The following is a 21,844-nucleotide window of genomic DNA, read 5'->3' as shown; positions in this document are numbered from 1 at the left end:
AATATCCAGCTATATATGTAGTTGTGATGCTTCGGTGACTATGCAAATACATACGGTAATAGGAGATATTTAAAACCTAGTACATCTTTGTAAAAATAGGCTATAAATGTTTGGAAAAGCTTGGAAGGCAAAGGTATTCTTATTTACTAAAACTTGTCTTTGACAGGAAAAAAAAATAAATGTCTAAATTTTAAAACTGGCTATTTCTTGCCAAATATTAAGAAGCATGTTAATCATTACTTAATATGTACAAGTAGATATTCTTGAAATCTTATTCTTCACTGTCAAAAGAAAAGGACCCTAACTTCTTACTCTTGATAATTTTTAAATATTCATGCCAATGACTTACCATCATCTTTATTTCTACAACTGGAGGTATAAATGGGATTACCTCTTGGTATTTGCTCATAGGTCAAATGAAATTAAGTTCCACAGTAAAAGAACCCTACTGGTTCTAAATAAAAAAATAAGCATTTATAGATTGAAATATGTAAGTATGTATAATAAGCAACCTCAACACTGTGCCAAATATGATTACCTACATTTGGATTCTATGGAACATTCCCTTACTCATGCAACTTTACTTCCAGACTTAATTCCTGAGTATATTTCATCATATAATTTGGTATCATAATACCGTGTTGTTATTGTTCTTTTTTTCATTCATTTAACAAACAATTATTAGATACATACTGTGTGCCAGGAAGTGTTCTGGATATTGTTGATACCCAGTGAGCAAACAAAAACAAATTCTACCCTCAAAGAGCTTATCGCCTAATAAAAGAAACAACACTGATCAAATCACACCGAAACATGTATATAAAATTTTTGCTGTAGCGGTGGTCTCGAGGAGAGGTACATAGTTCATTAAGTGGTCAGGGCAGGCTTCCATGAGAAAGTGATGTTGAGCATTAACTAGGTAAAGTGAGAAGCAAAGAGTATTCCAAGTAGAAAGAACCACATATGTAACAGCCCTGTGGCAGGAGAGGGTGTGGTATGTTCAAAGAGTAAATATGATTGGAGCCAATGTGACTAGAGTATAGGACTGACCGGGAGGCAAGCAAAGGCCAGACCATCCATGCAGGTCTTATAGACTACATTAAGGAAAAGTTTGTTTTAATATCTGTGGGGAGCCATTGAAAGAATTCTTGGCCAATGAGAAGTCTAAAATATGGAGCATAGATCTTAGTTAGAACCTGAGAGTGAATATAGTAGTTTAGACAAGAGATGGTGAGAACTTGTTTAGGGTGGTGGTAGTGGATATGGAATGAACTGAGGATGTCAAGAGATACTTAAAAGGTAAGACAAAAAAACATATAAAATACTAAGAGCAGATCGATACGTAATTGGCACCTTTAACATTTTATTCTTTTATTCATCAAATATTTATTGGTTGCTTTTTTATGAGCCAGGGATAAATAGTAGAAATATAAATGGGCTTGCCCTTGTAGAGCTTATGGTCAAATAAGAGAAATCGGCATTAACCAAATAATTATATAAATACAAACTATGATAAGTGTTGTAAAGGGAAAATAGAGGAGTCATGTGAGTATACAAAGGGGACTTGGCTTGGTGTGGGGTATTGTGGAAGGCTAGAGAAAGTGACATTGAGGCTGAATTCCAGAGGGCTACAAAGGAGCTGACTTAAGGTGTGTGGAGGAAAGGGATTTTAAATAAAAGGAATAGAATATGCAAAAGCCAATTGAAGGTCAGTGAGGCCAGAGCATAATGAAGATGGGGGAAGAATAGCTCTGGATGAAACCAGACAGGTATATAGGGCCTACATAAGGATGCAGTGACATAGATACAGGGTTATTCATTACGGCATCGCTTGTAATATCAAAGGAAGAGAAACAACGCAGCAGTTCACCAGTAGAGGACAAGTTAAATAAACTGTGGTTCATTTACAGAATGGAATATTTTGTAGCTATTAAAGAAAAAAAGAGTAAGTATGCTATTGATAGAAGGATCCTTAGGACATACTGTTAATTGAAGAGTGAGGTGCAAAGCAGTGTATATGGGAGAATATCTTTTGTGTAAGAAAGGAAGGAAATAAAAATGTATAATTTTACATAAAGATTTGTGCTTGCATAAGAAAACCTGGAAGAATTCACTAAAATCAGTTACCTATAAGGGGACACTGGTCAGAGACAGGAGTGAAAGTGAGACTTCTCATTATATACTTTTTATATTCTTTCAGTTTTGATCCTACTTATTGAAATGATAAGACTAAATTTTTAAAAGAAATGAAAGTAAGTATAGCTAGAAAATATTTGTTTTTTAAGTAGTGTACACCTTATCTTTTTTTCAAAATGAGACCCAACTAGATTTCTATTTTTCAGACATGATCTAATACATGTATTTATATAGCCTATAATTTTTCTTTAGGCTTAAAATCAGATGATCAATTTTGTATTGGAGAGAATAGAAAAACAGTTAACTTGCCAGGACATGAGTTCCCTGCATTATTCTTAAGTGACAGATTAGAAATGTAGAAATGGTGTGATATAGTACCTTTTATTTATATCAGAAAATATTTCCTAAATACAAATTTGAAAAGAAAAGAAAATGTTTTCATGTATAGTACCATGTTTGCTATTGCTAGTGGTTTGGCTTCCATGCCTCTTTAAACATTTTGCTAGACCCACGTGAAGGAGGAAAAAGTTGTCTGGGGTTTGCACTGCCTCCTCTCTTTCTTCGGAAAAGAGGCAGAAATTAACTATCTTTATATAAACCATGCAGCCAAAAAGAATTGGGAGTTGAGGGTTGCTTTTGAAATTAGTATCATCTAAGGCATACCTGTCTGGAATCAGTATGAAATTTGTAATCATCAACTGGTGAATGAGAGAGAGAGTACAACTAGCTAACCAATTCGTCAGTTGTGCTGAGATTTCCAGATTTTTGTGAAGAAGTGTTTAAAATTTTTTTTTAATGTTCATTTATTTTTGAGACAGAGAGAGACAGGGCATGAACGGGGAAGGGTCAGAGAGAGAGAGGGAGACACAGAATCCGAAGCAGGCTCCAGGCTCTGAGCTGTCAGCACAGAGCTGACGCGGGGCTCGAACTCATGGACCTTGAGATCATGACCGGAGCCGAAGTCAGGCGCTCAACCGACTGAGCCACCAGGCGCCCCATGAAGAAGTATTTTATACACAAGACTTAAAAGCCTCCCAGAAGGGATAGCTTCATAGTCATCAACTGTTGTTTTTATAGATTTGACTTGGTCTTCTCTGACTTTTATAGATTTGACTTAGTCTTCTCTCTCTCTCTCTCTCTCTCTCTCTCTCTCTGGCAATTATAAGGTACTTATGTTTTCTGACCCTTTTTGGTCAGAAGTGATCAGTTCATTTGGAGGATAGAGTTTGAGTTTCATTTTCCTTTTGTATATGTTAGAGGGGAATGGATTGCTTGCTTTCACTTTGTGTGAATAGTGTGCAGTTATAAAAATTTACTTCTTGGGGCACCTGGGTGGCTCAGCTCAGTCAGTTAAGTGTCTGACTTTGGCTCAGGTCATGATCTCAGGTCGAGCCCCGAGTCATGCTCTGTGCAGACAGCTCAGATTCTGTGTCTCCCTCTCTCTGCCCCTCCCCTCCTTGCGCTCTCTCTCTCCCTCTCTCTCTCAAAAAAAAACATTTTAAAAAATTTACTTCTTAATTATTCCTTCTGTAGTGTTATCTGTTCTATAAAATGGTTGATACCTGTGTACTGCTCAGATCCACATTTCACTTACTTTGCCAACCTTATGTATCACCCAAGTCAGATTGCCAGGTTTTGTGATTAAGGTGAGTTTTCAAGTGATCAATTTAAGATTTGAACAGATCACTAGTAATCTGCATTAGTTTTGGTGGCAGTGGCAGTACTGTACTTTTCTCCTTAGTTACAGTCTTTTGATTTACTTCAAAATAAAACCTTTAATTGGCATCTCTGAGTAAAATTGCAGAAGACACTGGCAGTGTTTAAGAATTTGAGGAGCACCTGGGTGGCCCAGTTGGTTAAGTGTCCAACTGTCGATTTCAGCTCAGGACATGATCAAGACCTACATGGAGGGCTCTGCACTGACAGCGGGGAGCCTGCTTGGGATATTCTCTCATTCTCTCTCTCTCTCTCTCTCTCTCTCTCTCTCTCTCTCAAAATAAATAAACTTTTAAAAAAATAAATAATTTGACTTAGCATTGTTCTTTTTAACCTTTACTTGAAGTCCTCTCAGTAATGACTCAACACTTTGGTTTTGACCATATGCCTTCCACCTATAATGTTACACCTTACAATATTCTGGTTTTCTATCTGTATTTCTTCCATTAAATTTTCAAAAAATGCACTTTTCACAGACTTTCAGTAAAATTTTTAAGGTGCTTGTTTGGGGCTATTATGTCTTATCCTAAGGAAGTATTGTATAAAGGTATTATGACAGACTTCTTGCTGACAAGCAATATACAGTCTAATGGAGGACATTTAGTAAAACCTACTATATACAAAATGTTGATTTATGCAGGAGAAAGAAGAACTACAGAATTTGATGAAGAATATTAGTGTGGACAGTGTGGGCTCTTAGAAGTACCTGCTAGGCTAGGTGGCATGACTTGAACAGAACCACACAAGAATGAGTAACATGAACATTAGTGGAAAAGGTTAGAAAAAAAAATTCTTGAAGAAACTCTGGAGCATATGTTTTAAGTTATCTGTAAACTTTTGTTAAATTTTCTGTTCTTAAAGTAGAGTGTAGTATAACTGCTTGTGGATTTTTTTTTTAAAGAAAAATAGTGGTTTTATCATAACAAATTTTGGTAAAGCTTTTTTATTAAGCTTATAAACAGTTGTTAGGTACATACGATCAGAATTTTTGTAAGTTGTATAAGAGATTGGGTTCTTAATCTTTAAAAAAAAAAAAAGTTTTCCGAGATATAATACAGAACCACACTTACAATGGAAAACTATTTTATGAATATAACGATGGGTGTGAATGGGCCATTGGTTTAGCTGGAAGTTCTTGTTGCCCAATGTCCAAAGGCCAGTGAGAACAAGGTCACCTAATTGGTTGAAGGAAATACTCAGCTCCTTAACTACTCTTCTGTACCTAAATTCGTATTTATCTAGGAGCTCAGATGCTATCTTGAATGATTTTTGGTACTTAATATTTCCTCTAGCAACTTGAAAGTTTCTTTCTTCCCCTGTGTACTACCCTGCTACCCAGGGCTTTCTCCAATTAAAGCACATACCGTACTGTGCTGTGAATGTCTGTTAGTCTGTTTCTTTCCTTAGAGGTAAGCTCCATGGCTGCATCTATAGAGCATTCCCCTTCTCCAGCAAGTGAATTGGTGCACACTGATCTTTGAGTAATCTGTATATGGAGGAAATGCTCTATAAGTATTTTGTTTAATATCTATGTGTGTATCTATCTACTGTAATCTAGATGATCATATACCAGCCTACAGATGATGATAATGAGGTTCAGAGGTTAAATAATTTGCCCAAAGTCTCACAACCAGACCAGGATTCAGATCTAGATCTGTTTGACTCCACAACCCTGCTTTTAATTAATGTGCTATAATGCTGCTCCAAGTAGGGTTCTTAACATAGCAGAGGAAGAAGATGGGAGATAACCTTGAAAAACAGAAGCCATGTGGGTCATATCCAAAACTGGAGCTCTTAGAAGGAAGGGAGAAGGGGAGGGAGCTAACACTGTAAACCATAGAACGAAAGGGCGATAGACATTTTTGTTAAAGGGGGAGAAAACCTGTGCATTGAGAATTTTAACCTACCATTGGATAAAGAATTATGAGGCCTCAGCACATTCTGTGACCTATCATTACTGGAATTGTGTGTCATCGGTTATCTGCTTTTCGAAATAGGACTGCCCTTTTTTTTCCCTCCTAGGATGCTTTTTTTTTTTTTTTTTGAAACATACTTGTCCAAGATTTGTTGAAACCTATCCCAATGAGTCAAAAAATAAAATCTATTCTTCCACCTCCACTTGTGGTTCATATTTGTCTTTCCTTCTCTTAACTCCCTTCCCAGTGTCCACACCCATATTTTTTATCGTACTTTTTTCTCAGCTGTTGCTTTGACATGACAGGCATTTCCAAAGCTATTACAAAGTAATAAAATTACACTTCACAAACCTAATAAAAGGCCAAGACAGGTATACTTCCCTGTTTAAATAATTAGAGGTAAAGAAAGGAGTTAATTCTTTACATGTTAGTGGTTTAGAGACTTCTTACTAAAGAATAATTTTAGGGGTGCCTGGCTGGCTCAGTTGGTGGAGCATGTGACTTGAACTCGGGGTAGTAAGTTCAGGCCCCCCGTTGTGTAGAGATACTTAAAAATAAAATCTTAAAAAAAAATGATTTTATTTCAACTTTTCCTCACATGTTTAACCTAACCTCGGTATTGTTGTTCACTTCATATAAACCCTTATTTTATAGAGTTATTGGGAGAGTCAATGCTTTGAACAATTATGAATATATTAAAACAAGTTACTTTTATTTGAATTAGAAGTTGCCTCTTTTTGGGGCGCCTGGGTGGCTCAGTAGGTTAAGCATCTGACTTCAACTCAGGTCATGATCTCACAGTTCATGGGTTTGAGCCCTGCGTTGGGCTCTGTGCTGACAACTCAGAGCCTGGAGCCTGCTTCAGATTCTGTGTCTCCCTCTCTCTCTGCCCCTCCCCTGCTCATGCTCTGTCTCTCTGTCTCTCAAAAAATAAACATTAAAAAAATTTTTTTTTAAAGTGCCTCTTTTTTAAAGTCTCTCTGATAAGAAAGTAGGTAACTAATCTAAATTTGATTTGGAAAAAAAGTTCATTTGGTAGAAATAAAGTACCTTTTTATGGTTTTGATGCCTGTGCAGTAATACTTTAAATTTTTCGGTTGGTAAACTTTGTAAATGGTATTTATCTTCTATTGATATATGCTGTGTAAGCAGGAGAAAGTTTTCGGTATAATCCACTTGGCATCAGCTCTCAGGCCTGCTCTTAAATTTCTCTTACCCAGTTTCTATTTAAAACCTCAGCTTGTCTCTGCCTTAGTAGTCAGTGTTGAAGTTTATTTTGCCCTTTAACAATCAAAGTATTGTATGGCATATTTTAGGTCATTCACCAGATGTTGCTATCGTGGTTTTGCTTATGTCTGATCTGGGTTGCTCATTGTTTGGCAGATCTTTATGAAAGTTCTTTGTAATTGAGTTCACAATGATTTAGTGTATTTCGAAATTACTGTAATTGTTTCTGCTGTTAGGTTTTGAAAATTTGTCAAATTTGTCATCATCCCATTTCTGCCTGGAACTGTTACCTCTATCTTCTTTTGCTCCTTTTTTAAGTCTCTGCTTCTCTCTTGTATTTCACTCGTCCTTATAGCCTCTTTAAATCTTTTCTAAGTTAGGACACACATAAATAAATAGTTCCTGCTGTGTAAGTATGGAAAGAGTGTACAAAAGTTTAATATTGCATTACTCTTCATAATTTAAAAAGAATTAACTTTTATTTCTTTCATCTGCTCCAAACCTTGTGTTAGATCCTGTCTTGAGGATGTTTAAATGCCACATCAGAGCCAGTGACAAAATGAAGAAGGAGGTTAAAACATACCTTCTGTACATTGCTACCTTTCCTTTAAGTGCCCTGCCATACCTTTTGTTTATTTGTTTCAAGCTTTGTTTAAAAGCTTTCCAAAATGTCTGTTGCCTTATGAATAGAGTCAGGTTAGCATAGGTAAAAAAAACATGGACCTGTCGTGGGATAAGACCTTCCACTCCCAGCTCATCTGCTAACTATCTAACCTTAAGCAAGTTACTTAACTTTCTGAGTGTTTTTTTAACTGTAACATGGAGAGAAGAGAAGCCTGTACAGAGTAGATGTAAGGGTAACATATTACCTGTCACATAGAAAGTGCTTCACAAAAGTGAGTGTCACCCACCATATCAAATAGTCTGACAAAAATACTTGGCATTTTTTTTATTCTGTGTGCTCATCACTTCTCATGATCCAATAATATAAATATAAACGTAAATTGCAAAAGTGTAATGACCCTAAAATACTTCCTCAAGCATTTTTGGCTTTTTGCACCTTCTCCTAAAAGTACATTCTGACCTTTCCTCCACCTTACTTTCTTCATCTATCTTCCTCCCAGTTCTGTTTGAGAAACTGGTATCTATCCTACACTGACTTTCACAAGGCCAAATAGTCTACTAAAGTAAACCTGATAAACAAGCCAAGTAACTTAGACTAACACTTTTAAGTCTCGTTAAAACTACTTATACATAGTGACAACTGCACAGTCATTATGAAGATTGCAAAAATTAGTTCTCTTTAAAACTGTATTTGCAGCTCTTTTTCTGTATTAGTTAATTATTCTTAAACGTCCTGAGGATTCTTTGTGGCATCGGTCAGAGCTGCATTGATATTCTATAAATAATACAGTCATTATATGAGGACATCATATGAATACATACTATAGTGAAAATTAGTTTATCAAAAATTTAGAGAAAATGAAGCAAAAATAGGCAGAAAAGCCCAAAGCTTTTAGTTTGTTTATGTAGAAAGTAAGTATATTCATATTGATAATTGATTTATTAATTTATTTTAGTTCCCATTTATATTTGGGCTAGTAATGGTTTGAGTGGTTAAGAGTCAGTTTACCATTCCTATTTAAATGTCCATCTGATTTTTAAGACATACTACCAAAACTAAATAGTGTACTAGGATAACACTTACATAATCGGTGCTAATGGAAAAATGAGGTAAGTTAACCTGTTTTGGTATAAAAAGGCTTCTGAGATTAAAGTAACAATGAAGTTTTATGCTTTATTTCCATGATTACAGTTGAAGAGCTGTGAATCCCTACCGGCTGTCTCTATACCAGGGAACTGTTCTGAAGTGTGGATATACTTTAAGGGGCTTACACATCAACCTTCTCACAATTACTGGGAGAATGTTTTGGTGCAAATGGGTATTGTGTCATTTTGTTGTGAAAACTAGAAGTCAGTCTCAAAAAGCACCCTCTTTCCTTGATTTCCCACGGGTTAAGTTTCAGTGGAGTTGGGGAACATTTTGCATACAGGTAATACACCTGGTTTGAGGCTTTGTTGCTGTGTCTTTGTGTTGGGTTTGTCAGCCACCTCAAGGGGGTACAGAAACTGACTTCTCAGTGGACATCTGTGTTGATTGACACTCGTAGAGTTAGCTACAAAATTGTCTGACGCCCTTCCCGCTTTCTGACAGTAACTTTCGACTGTTGTAACAGCTCTCTCCAGGTACACCACATGAATCAAATCCCGCACTCCATGCTTACTGTCTCCTTTCATTCTAAAACACTGGGAATTAACATTCAAGTCAAAAATTTTCATGACCCAAAAAGCCATAAAGTAATTGTCTAGAATCTATTTCTAAAAGTTAGAATCTCACACTAAAAATACAGAAACCCCTCAGTTGCTCTATAACTCCAGGAGCCAAGGATCATCCAAAGAAAACAAAAAAACAAGAAAGGCCAGATCATACTAGTAAGGCAAGTTGTAAAATTATTTTGTGACCCAGGTAGGTTACTTACTAGTGTAAAAGCTAAAAATACCTTTAAATAGGGAAGAGTGTTTAATTAATGGGCTGGTTCATAAACTTTCAATTGAATTTTAAAAATCTCTGAAAGAAAAGCTAGTTTTTGTCCTTAAAATAATGTTTTTCTGTTGAAAGAGAGAGCTTTTCAACTGAAAGGCTTTGGGGGAGCCATTTGAGTTTCCAAATATATATATTTTATTCCAAACACACACACACACACACACACACACACACACACACACACACCTCTATTTAGAAAGCAGTTTTCTCAAAATTTTAGTAGAAAGGAACCGTAACAATTATCTTAATCTGTTTCTTCACTGTACTGCTATCCTGAACTCTATCCACTCTCAAAAAATAGTTACTTAATCAGCATTGCCATGTGTCTGCCTGAAAAACCATCTCTCACTTGTCCCAAACTGAGTTCTTGATAGCCACATTTCCCCCTCCTCCACACTTGCCCTTCTCATAGCCTTTGCCATATATCAGTGTGCGGTAGCTTTATGCTTTCAGTTGGTTGTTCAGGGCAAAACTCTTGGCACCTTCTTTGTCCTTGATCTCTCCCACAGCCTCATCTGTTGGCTTTATCTTCACATTCACAGTATATTGAGAATCCCACCTCTTCTCACTGCTTCCTCTGTTACCACCTTTGTCCAGGCCACCATTATCTCACCTGGGTTATTGCTGTAGTATTCTAACAGGTCTCTACTTCTACCTTTGCATGTTTATTAAAGTAAATCAGATATTGTCATGTCTCTGCTCAGAATCTTCCAGTGCCTTCTCATCTCACTCAGAAAAGTAGCCACAGTCTCTATGATGACATCTAAGGTCCCACATTATCTAGCCCCCCCATTACTTACCTGACCACATCTCCTACCACACCCTTAATACAATGACCAGCCACACTAGCCTCCTTGCTGTTTCTCAAACATACCAAACACACCATCCACCTTAGGACTAGAGTACTTGTTATTTCCTCTATCCAGAGTGCTATTTATTCTTCTAGCCTCATTAGAAAACATAAAGTATCGGGGTGCCTGGGTGGCTCATTCGGTTAAGCATCTGACTTCAGCTCAGGTCATGATGAATTCGAGTCCTGCTTCAAGTGAGCATGAGCCCCACTTTGGGTGAGCCCCGCTTCTCTCTCCTCCCCCCTCCCTCCCCCCTCCCCCACCTTGTGAACTCTCTCTCTCCCTTGCCCCTCACTCGCGCCCTCTCTCAAAAAAAAAAGAAAACAAGAAAACTTAAAGTATCTTAAAGCTCACTCTCTCACTTCCTTTAGGTCTTTATTCAAATGTCACCTCAGACCTTTTCTAGCGTTCTGTTTACATTGCTGCACTCTGCCATATATGTATCTCATATTCCCCATTGCTTAATTTTTCTGCGTAACACATGCCATCATCTAACATACTGTATATTTTACTTACCTTGTTTCTCTTTCTTCTCAATAGAATATAAGCTTCTTGAGAGCAGAATTGTCTTTTTGTTGATTGCTTGCATTCCAGACCCTAGACCAGTGCCTGACAACAACAGACCCTTAGTAATATTTATTGAATGAATGAGCGTAAGTAACATTTTAGGTGTGGTGTTTTTTCTCTCTGAATATAAAAGGGGGATGACTAGTTCATTAGAGCACTGAATAGTGCAGATGCTCAGCAAAGTTATGATATATAGACAGACGTTATCTTTCATAACCTTTCCCTTTTTTAATAATGTAAAGATGTTAAGTACATTCAAAAGAATGTTTAACATATAGGCAAAATATGAAGAATAACAGCAACAAAACAGCCATCCACCCACCACCCAGGTTAAGAAATGAAGCCTCCTCCATGCTTTCTCTTACTTCATCCTTCTCCTTCTCCTCCCTCCAGAACCCCTATTCTGAACCCCTATTTTTTTCTTCCTGTTGGTTTTCTTTACAGTTTTGCCACCTGTGAATGTGTCATTCAGTCACACGTGTATTTCTGAACTCCGTATCAATGGAATCCTCCTATGGGTGTTCTTCTGCAGCTCGTTGTTTTGCTCTGTCTGATGTTCCCAAGATTCATCCACATGGATGCACGTGGCTGCAGTGCATTTATTTTCACTCCTATATAGTATCCCCACTGCGTGAAGAGACTGCAGTTTGTTTATCCATTCTCCTGTAAATACAAGCTTTAGTTTGTTTCCTTGTTCTTTAATGCTAAAAACAGTGCTACTGTGAACATAATTGTCCCTGTCTCATAAAACACAGGTGCAGATTTCTCTAGGGTGTATTCTTACAAGTTAAAACGCTGTTCGGTGGGGTATATGCATCCTTCATGTTATGGATTAATGCCAAGTCGTTTTCAAATGTAGTTGTACGAATTTATACAACAATCAACAGTGGGCAAGAGTTTTAACTGTTTTAAGTTTTCTTAATGTAGAGGCTATAAAATGGCATCCCAGTGTCGCTGGGCGCAGGGGTGCCAGAGAGCCTGGTTCCGAGGGTCCCAAACAGACCAGGTTTGGCCACTCACTGCTGACAGAACCCAAAGGCAAGAGAGACCAACGGTGGTGAAACAGAAAAAGAATTTATTTCAGTGAGGCTAGTACTGGGAAGACAATGTCTCAAAGACCATCCTCCAAAGTGCTAGAAATACTTCTCCGTTTCTGTAAGGAAAATGTGGGACAAAGGGCGATGGGTTTGTACAGGTAGGCAGTAAAGGTCAAGTCAATCACTGTCTCGGGATGAGGCTCGTGGGGTCTTGTGGGCTCTCGGCAGTCCTTGTTGCTTGAGGCGATAGTTCCTGATCCTCACTGGATGCCTTGCCCGCAGGGTATTGTGCCTGACTTAAGAGATAAGCTGGAAAGAACTTCGTCAATTAGAGATTTTGAGGTCAAAATGGAGATAGTTGAAGTCCTCTTTCATCAAGTTAGTTTTAATTTGAACTTTCCTGTTTTCTACTGAGGCTGGATATATTTTCAGATTTAATTGGCTGTCGCTGTTTCCTCCTCAGTGAAATACCCATCCACGTTATTTGTTCTTTTGGTTTGGGTTGCTTTTGGTTTGTCGAGTTCTTTACATTTTCTAGATACATAACCTTTGTCAGTACATGTAATGCAGATATATTTTCTCAGTTTGTAACTTGTCTTTTCACTGTCTTTGGATGAATAGAAACTCTAAATTTTAATGAATTTAATTTCTCAATCCTTTCTTTATGAGTTTTTAGTTTTGAAAAGTTCCTTCCGGGGCGCCTGGGTGGCTCAGGTTAAGCATCAGACTCTTGATCTTGGCTCAGGTCATGATCTGATCTCACAGTTAGTGAGTTTGAGCTCCACATAGGGCTCTGTGCCAAAAGCATGGAGCCTACTTGGGATTCTCTTTCTTCCTCTCTCTCTCTGCCCCTGTCCCACTTGCACTGTAAACGTGTCTCTCTCTCTCTCTCTCTCTCTCTGTCTCTCTCTCTCTCTCTCTCTCTCTCTCTCTCTGTATGTGTGTGTCTTTCTCAAAATAATTTTTTTAAAAAAAAAAACATTAAAAACAAAAAAGTTCTTCCCTATCTAAGGTCATGTGGGGACTCTTCCACCCTCCGTTAAAACATACTGCTTTTGGAGCCCTCTTTTGACCACTCCCTCATAACCTGTTCTCCAGAAGAACAGGTGACTGAGAAGAGCTCAGTTTTTAAAAACATTTTTATGTAAATAGGAATCAAATGAGAGCTAAGCTGCAGTGTCTTATTTTGCTTATTTTTTGCTAGTTATAATTTTAATTGACCAATGTCTTACAAGAAAGAGATTTGGGGGGCGCCTGGCTAGCTTAGTCAGAAGACCATGTGAGTCTTGATCTCGGGGTTGTAAGTTCAAGCTTCATGTTGAGTGTAGAGATTACTTAAATAAATAAAACTTAAAAAAAAAAAAAAAAAGAAAGAGATTTGGTCCTGAAATTAAACTCTACCCATGTAAGGTGAACCCTGGTTATAACTTTAATTAGAATAATCTGACTTTTTCTTAGTACTTATGCAAATCAGTGTATCATTTTAAAGCTTGTTTTAAAAGCGATTGCAATGTAAAACTTTTATGTCTAGACATGGAGAAAGGTCAATATGAATTTAGTAGAAGTCTGTATTAAGAATGTTTTAAACAAATTTTATATGTAATACTATTAACTCGAATGGTGCTTACTGATGAATAATTTGGAAGAAGTGCCTCTGTGGTGCTTGAAAAATATGTTCATGTTAGAAGCACAGAATTGTGGGGTTGTAAATTGACCCTTTAAACTTCTGAGTTGTGGTGCCTTGCTCACTCAGTCAGTAGAGCATGCAACTCTTGATCTTGGGGTTGTAAGTTGGGGCCCCATGTTTGTAGAGATTACTTAAAAATAAAATCTTTAAAAAAAAAAAAGTTCTTGGGCACCTGGGTGGCTCAGTCGGTTAAATATCCGACTTTGGCTCAGGTCATGGTCTCATACTTTGTGAGCTAAAGCCCCGCATCAGGCTCTGCGCCGACAACTCAGGGTCTGGAGCCCATTTCAGATTCTGTGTCTCCCTCTCTCTCTGTCCCTCTCCTGCTTGTTCTCTCGCTCAAAAATGAATAAATAAACATATAAAAAAAAATAGTTCTTCTGAGTGATCTGTCAAGCAGAGGAATTCCTTCTGCAGCATCCCTGGCTGTTTTCTGCCCTTGGATGAAAGGCCATGTCAAGGCAATCAGTGTTGATAAGCCAGCTGTGCCCCTGCACCTTTTTAACAAAATTTATTTGCTTAGCACACACCTTTTTTTTTTTTTTTCATCATGCTAGGGTAAACTTCACATCCGTTTCTTCCTTTGGAAAGGAGAAAACTCTGTCTTCTTTTACACTCATAGCACTTTTCAAACACTCCTGACACCAGATGTGTGGGGTTTCTCCTACACCAACTGATGCTCAATCCTGGACACCAGCTGGGTATCCTCCAGTTTGGTTCGGTTCTGACACTGCCCCCATCCCCTCCACCCTCAGACACCGGTTGCAAGTCAGGTTGCCACCTGTGCTTCTGACCGTACGTTGAAGGTTTCCACAATCTCTCAATTTGGGTCATGTGCTAGAGTATCTCACAGAACTCAGGAAAACAGTTTACTTACTAGATTACCAGTTTATTACAAGGAAATATTGAAGGCTACATATGAAGAGCCAGATAAAGAAGTACATAGGGGTCAAGGTCTGTAAAGTTCCTGAGCACAAGAGCCTATGCGCCCATAGAGTTGGGGGTGCCCCACTTTCTTAACATGTGGCTATATTCACCAACCCAGAACCTCTCCAAACCTCATACTTCAGAGATTTTTAAGGACTCTTCATTACATAGGAATCACTGATGAAATCATTGGCCATTGGTGAATTATTCAACCTGTAACCTCTATCTCCTCCCCACAGGTTAGGGAGTGGAGCTGAAATTCCCACCCTGTAATCACAATTTAGTTCCCCTGACAACCAGCTCTTACCTCTGGTTTTCTAGGGGCTTTCCAGAAATCTCATTAACACAGAGTCAGGTATGATTAGAAAGTGATTGTTCCAAACAAAAGTCATTCCTCCCACCTGTATAGCTCTGGGGCTATTTCAGGAACAGGACACACACTAAATATTAGAACAAAAGTTGCTCCCTTCACTCTTATCACTTTGGAAATTACAAGGGTTTTAGGAGCTTTGTGCCAGAAGTGAGGACTAAGACCAAGTATATGTTTCTTAATGTTAAATCACAATATTACAGTCTTACTTCTTGCAAGTTCCAAATCAGTGGGTTCTAAATAAGTGAAATTTTACCAGGAAAAGTCCATGTCGTTTGAGGATTTGACTGTCCACTAGGTAGACTTAGATTCCACTGAAATTGGATGAGTACTTACTCTGTGTCAGACACTGTGCTAGGTAGTATCTCATTTCACTTAACCCTTTACAATAGCCCTGCAAATTCACTTTGGTAATGGCATCCCTGATAAACGGATAAAGACCTTGGGCAGTGAAATTGGAAGTGACCTGTACCTGGTATCACAAAGAAAACTGGAAAGTAGTACAACTAAGATCGCCATATATGCTTTCTGATTCCAAAGCTCTTTAGGGTAATTCCTGTAAAGGAACAATACCAATAATGGGGATGTTGTACTTAATAATCTAAATGAGTAACAAGGGCACCAGGGTGGTTCAGTTGGTTGAGTGTCCGACTCCTGATTTTGGCTCAGGTCATGATCCCAGGGTCATTGGATGGAGCCCCAAATCAGGCTTCTCACTGAGCATGGAGCCTGCTGAAGATTCTCTCTCTCTCTCTCTCTCTCTCTCTCTCTCTCTCTCTCTCTCCATCCCTCTGCCCCTCTCCCCCACTTGCTCACTTGCTCTCTCTCAAATAAAGAATAAATAGGGGCGCCTGGGTGGCTCAATCAGTTAAGCATCCAGCTTCAGCTCAGGTCATGATCTCACATTCCATGAGTTTGAGCCCTGCGACAGGCTCTGTGCTGACAGCTCAGAGCCTAGAGCCTGTTTCAGATTCTGTGTCTCCCCCCTCTCTGCCCCTCCCTGCTCTCTCTCTGTCTCAAAAATAAATAAACATTAAAAAAAATTTATGAATAACAAATACAAATTTGGGGAAGCTGTGACCAGTATCAAACTATGCCTAATGCAATTGTTAGGTCTTCCTAGAAAATTGGAAGTAAAAGTTTTCAAAGATACCTGTATTACATTTACCCCAAAAGTGCAATTAGATCTTGGGACTGGTTAGTAGCAGTTATGCCTCTCTTGTTTGAATCTGTTTCCTAGCTGCTTTGTCTCCATTTCTCTCGTCTCCCAACTCCTAACCTCCCCAAGTACAGGCCTTTCTTCAGTTCCTTTATTTATCACCCAGCTTAGCCTTTCCTCTTTCTAAGCCTGTTCTCCCCCTTATTCATTGTGAGGAAGCTGCATTCTTAACCTTTTTCATAGATGTACCACTTATCTCTTATTGCATAACAAAATACCCAAAACTTAGTAGACTAGAACGGCGATGATTTATTATTTACCACAATTATGTGGGCTGGGTAGATGGGTTCTTCTGGCTTCACTTTCAGCTGGTAGGCCTGCTGGGGCACTGGGCATAGCAGAAATGACAGGTCCTCCTTGTGAGCTTCACGGAGAAAGGCTAGACTGCGCTTCCTCTCGAGGTGGAGGCAGTCCAGGAGGGCAAGCACTTGCTTATCAGGCCTCATTTTCTAGTATTACATGGCCAGGCTCATTTTCACTGCAGAAGGCTCCCCAAGGGTGTGGATGCGGAGAGGAGTAATTTTTTGGGGCCATCATGGTAACAATCCAATATAATCAAATACTTTGCTTGCTTACTAAATTGCCTTTTAGAAACCTGCTTTCCGTATGATTATCCTGTTTCCTTAGTAATTGCTCTTAGGTTGAGGCTCATCATCTTTTGAAATAGCCCTCATATCTCAAAAGCAGAGGGCAGAGGAATTAGTGTTCTGTTCCAGGGTTCTCCTCCAGCCTTTCTGGAAAAAACCCTATTCTCCCAGGAGTGCCCTTTAAAAAAAAAAAAAAAAATTAACCCAGGGTACTTGTACTGCTCATTTATCATACTGGCATTTTCTACTGCCCGTGTCTTACTATTCTTGTATTCTTGTATCCCTAGTACAGTGCCTGACACATGGTGTTAAATGTTTCATTGTTGTCCTTGTTGTACCCGATACCAAAGGTTTTTATTTACAAAGGTTGCAGGCCTTAAAGGTCTGACCAGGTAAATGCAAGATGTACCTCTTTTAGTTTGTACAGACATTTTTTAGTTTTCATTGTTTCATGCTATCTGGTTCTCTTAAACTATATCCTTGCTAGAAATTTTTCTAATCTTTATCAGAAGGAAAGAAGAAATTTCTTTTGTTTTAAATAACTTTTAGATAAATCAGCAATGCCAGATGCCCTCCGGGTCTGAGAGTTAGCCCAACCTCTTCTCAAGGCTTGAGATAGATACTAATTTCCTGGGATGTCAATCCTTATTTTTGTTTCTTACTTCCCTCCTCTCTTTCCCCACCCGCTAAGGTTATAAGCTCATAAGGGAGGGGATTTTTTCCTATTTCCCTAACACCTAAAACAGTGTGTGGTACATAGAAGGTAGTTAATTAATAATAGTTGAGACGCATCTGGGTGGCTTAGTCCATTAAGCATCAGACTTCGGCTCATGAGTTCAAGCCCTGCCTCAGGCTCTGTGCTGGCAGCTTGGAACCTACAGCCTGCCTTGGATTCTGTGTCTCCCTCTTTCTCTGCCCCTCCCCCACTTGGGCTCTGTCTCTCCTCTCTGAAAAATAAATAAACATTAAAAAAATTTTTTTTAATATTAGGTGAATAAATATATGACTAGAATAAAAAAAACTAAGATATTTTGAGTAAACAGCAGTACTGAAAGTGTGCATAGTGCAGTCTCTTTGTGTTTTTAAATATTATGTATATGCCTAGAAAAATTCTCAAAGGAAACACAATAAAATGTTAATAGTGATTTTTGAGTGGCAGGGGAGGGGATAAGTGCCAAAAGTATGGATCAGAAGGTTTTACTTTATAATCTTGAGTGTGTTGTTTTTATAATATTTTAATTTTTAAATCAAGGCTTTACAAATCAAAAATATCCAATGTAAATGTTTGCATTGTGTCCTTTATTAGAGGTAAATGGATGAAGAAATAGCTAGAGAGACCATGCGTGTGTGTATAATAAAGTGAATGTAAATGTCATACCACATATAAAATGCCATATCCTATTTCTTCTTAGCATTTATATCAGATGTTTTTACATCATTAAAACTATTAAAGTTCAATCTTAATAAATATTGCATTAGCTGGGTAAGTCAGAGTGTATTTTATACTTTATTGTCAAGCACTTACAGTTATAAATGAGAGCTAAAGAAACACCTTTATTCATAAATCTTTGCAATCCTTTACTGATTTCTTTAATAAAGATTTACACAAGTAGCATTACTTGGTTAAAACATACTCTTGTTATCGTTAGAAACGCTAAGTATTTGAAAACATTGGAGAGTCATACGAACTTCAAGTAAATTGGCTTTTGGGCAACACTTGCTGCCACTTGGCTTGATTCTTTGCAGGGAACTGCAGTATTTCAAAGTATCTGACCTACTCAGTTTTATAGAAGATTTAGCCTTAATGATGTCCGTACTTGGTATATAACATATACTATAGAGTAACTGTGTAATTTTCCCTCTTCAGTAGTTAATTTTGAATATACTTATTTTGAGGGGGGATTTAATAATATTTAATAATATTTTTAATTAATGCCCTCAATAATGTCTGAGTATGGTTCAGCTTCTTAAAATGACCTATTCCCTTTAGAGAAATTAAGAAGTCATCAAAGCCTCAGTGACCCTGCAAAGCAACATACAGTTGGTGTGTGTGTGAAATACTTTGTCGCTATTAAAGCAGCTTTTCCTGATGAGAGATACACTATTTAGTTAGGACATGTAATAAGTCACCTTAAATTTCATTGCCATTGGTGTTAATGCTTGGTCTTGTAACTCTGCCCTGTTCACAGGTTAAGGTATTGCACAATCAGCTGGTCCTTTTCCACAATGCCATTGCCGCTTACTTTGCTGGGAATCAGAAGCAGCTTGAACAGACGCTTAAACAGTTCCATATCAAATTGAAAACCCCTGGAGTGGATGCCCCATCTTGGCTTGAAGAACAGTAAAAGCATACCTGGAAAAAAAAAAAAAAAGTCATGTTGTTCTATTTCTAAACAAACCTAATAAGAATTAAGCAGAGTTAGGTTAAGATTAGGGAAGGGGTGACCACAACCATTGTAGTGATTCTTGCACAAACAGCTTTAATTTTTCCCTTTTTCATACTTTAACAATTGAACTGTTAAATTTGATGGGAAGGTGGGTGATTTTAATGTAAACATAATTTCTATAATCTGAACACAGTAATTTTCCTTTTTGAGAAATCCTTTTGTATTGTGAGGGTTGATGGCTATTTCTGTAGTTTGAAAACATCTAATATAGATTTGCACTGACAAGATAAAAATTCAAGGTTTTTGGTCCTGGCAATGAGGGCCAGTTGTAACTTTTCCAAAGGGAGGTTTACATGATTTGTATCAACATCAGATATTTTATATATGAATATATTCAACATCTTTGAGAGATTCATTTTCATGTATTGTCTTAAAGAAAAAAGAAACTATTTTGCAGAGTAAAATTATATGGTGTTCCTGCAGCATCCACACAGAGGCAGCAGCTCTGATGAATGACTGATTGGCTTGTGGAGTTGTGGCAAATACCTTTTTAAAAATGAATCTGTACTATTGTATTTTTGTTTAGAGGTTTTTTTTTTTTTTTTTGGTTTTGGTTTTTGTTTTTGGTTTTTTTTTTTTTTTTTTTTTGGTTTTTTTTTTTAAGACGCAGGCATCACACTGTCATTTCTGTGAGGCTTTAGAGCTTAAGAGTTTGCATCACCCAAAGTCATTGGGCAGTTATGTTAGCAATTTCTTTTGATTCACAATGAAACCTGCTTAAGAGAATTTTTTTTTTTTTTTTTTGGCAGGTGGACTTGGAATAGAAACTCTTGATGGTTTCTAGAGTAGAAATCTGTGCTTAGAATGCTAGTTTTGGGGTAAATTCCATTTTGACAGAAGTGAATTCCTAGACAGCTTTCATGGACTTCCATATGTAACAATACCGGTTAAGCCTTAAATCACAGATATGTGCCTTCTCAGATACAGTAATTCTCATTCAACCAATGTACATAATCTATAAAGAAACCCCTTTCAGATAATGTTTGACGTGTCTATTCCTTCCTTGGAAAGGAACACCGTGTATCAGTGTTGGGTTTCTTTGTATTCGTTAAACCGTGTTTAAGGTTTATGGTAAAATCAAGTTTTGAATTTGCTGTTTGGTGTTTCTTCATTCCTTTAGTGGAATGAGAAGATGGAGAAATATTTTTCATTTGAGCAATGAAAAGGTAATACAGGACAGTGCAGTGGTAACAAGAAAGGGGATTGGAAAGGCCAGTACTGTTTTAGTTGCTCAGCACTGTTGGTTGGTTTCATGTCATGTGGTTGACCTGTCTGCCGTGTGGTTCTATCAGTAATGTAAGCCTTTTAAATATAAGTTCCCTTGATTTTTGTCATAAACATAAATTAATATATCTTCATTTCTTTTGTGTTGAAATGAAGTACTTAAAATTACTGTTATACATGAACTTTGTGGACTGTAAGATTTGTTATATATGTTCAAATGCCTTTTAGCTGGCTTTTTAATTAATATGCCTGTTTTCAGTGCTTAATATGTACAATGTAATGTGATTGTAAATCATAAGCCTATTTTAAATCATTCCTTCCTGTATATTTGTACTCTGAGAGAGCCTTATTTTATTCTTCCAGCAGAATTAATACTTGTGATAGTTCCTTTACATTCCCCAGAATGTGCCTCTGGTGTGAATTTTGTATTCTTATTAAAAGTGTTTGCTGCAGTACCTTGTTTCTCTGGCTCTTCATGATTTAAGAAGCAACTCTTTGGAAATTCTGAGGACATATGTTTTGTCTTTTCCTGGCTTTAAGAAAAAACAACAGGGGTGCCTGGGTGGCTCAGTCGGTTGGGCGGCCGACTTCGGCTCAGGTCATGATCTTGCGGTCCGTGAGTTCGAGCCCCGCGTCGGGCTCTGTGCTGACAGCTCGGAGCCTGGAGCCTGTTTCAGATTCTGTGTCTCCCTCTCTCTGACCCTCCCCCATTCATGCTCTGTCTCTCTCTGTCTCAAAAATAAATAAACGTTAAAAAAAAAATTTTTTTTTTTAAATAAAAAAAAAAAAGAAAAAACAACAAATAATTGGTTGATCTGTCACTTACAATTGCTTTTTTCTCAGTAAGTTATTCTTTTTCCTCAATTGGAGCCCCTCTGGGGGGCAGAACATGTCCAGTCTTAACACATTTTGGAAACAATTTTAGTAGCTCCGGAATTAAGCAGTTTCAGGGACTGATGATTTTTTAGACTAAACTAAAAATGTCAGTGATTCTGAGCAGTGAGTAAATGTGCAAAAGAAAGAGTTAACATATTAGCCAGTGGTATATTAACTTGGTCAGGAAAGTAATTTATATTCATTGTAGAAAAAATTAGAAGATAACTTCAAAAAATTGAAGATAAAATAACTTCCCAAGTCCGTAAGTACTGCATGGGACCACCTAACTCCCCTGAAGTTAGAGATTCTTTAGTTCCCAGTTATTTATATTATAAGGTCTAGTTTGAATATTCTTTAACCTGCATGCATCCATCTTTGTCCTCTTACGTAGTTATTTCCTTGAGTTCAATTCTTAGAAGTGAAGATGAGCCCTCAAAGTATAAATTCACTTT

The 21,844-nt window shown here is 37.7% G+C and overlaps 1 protein-coding gene across 5 annotated transcripts in view; it reads left to right on the top strand.

The window, feature by feature from the left end:
- Positions 1-20,971, top strand: part of ARFIP1 (ADP ribosylation factor interacting protein 1) — a 122,850-nt gene extending 101,879 nt beyond the window's left edge. For all 5 annotated transcript variants that reach the window (XM_030312911.2, XM_030312906.2, XM_030312909.2 and 2 more), the window contains one exon: positions 19,035-20,971. In XM_030312911.2, coding sequence (XP_030168771.1) covers positions 19,035-19,190 — 156 coding nt within the window. In that variant the 3' untranslated portion in view covers positions 19,191-20,971. The remainder of the gene's footprint in view (positions 1-19,034) is intronic.
- Positions 20,972-21,844: the final 873 nt, after the last annotated feature.

This window comes from Lynx canadensis, chromosome B1, assembly GCF_007474595.2.
Source record: "Lynx canadensis isolate LIC74 chromosome B1, mLynCan4.pri.v2, whole genome shotgun sequence".
Taxonomy (NCBI): Eukaryota; Metazoa; Chordata; class Mammalia; order Carnivora; family Felidae; genus Lynx; species Lynx canadensis.
This window is presented reverse-complemented; position numbering and strand designations above follow the sequence as displayed.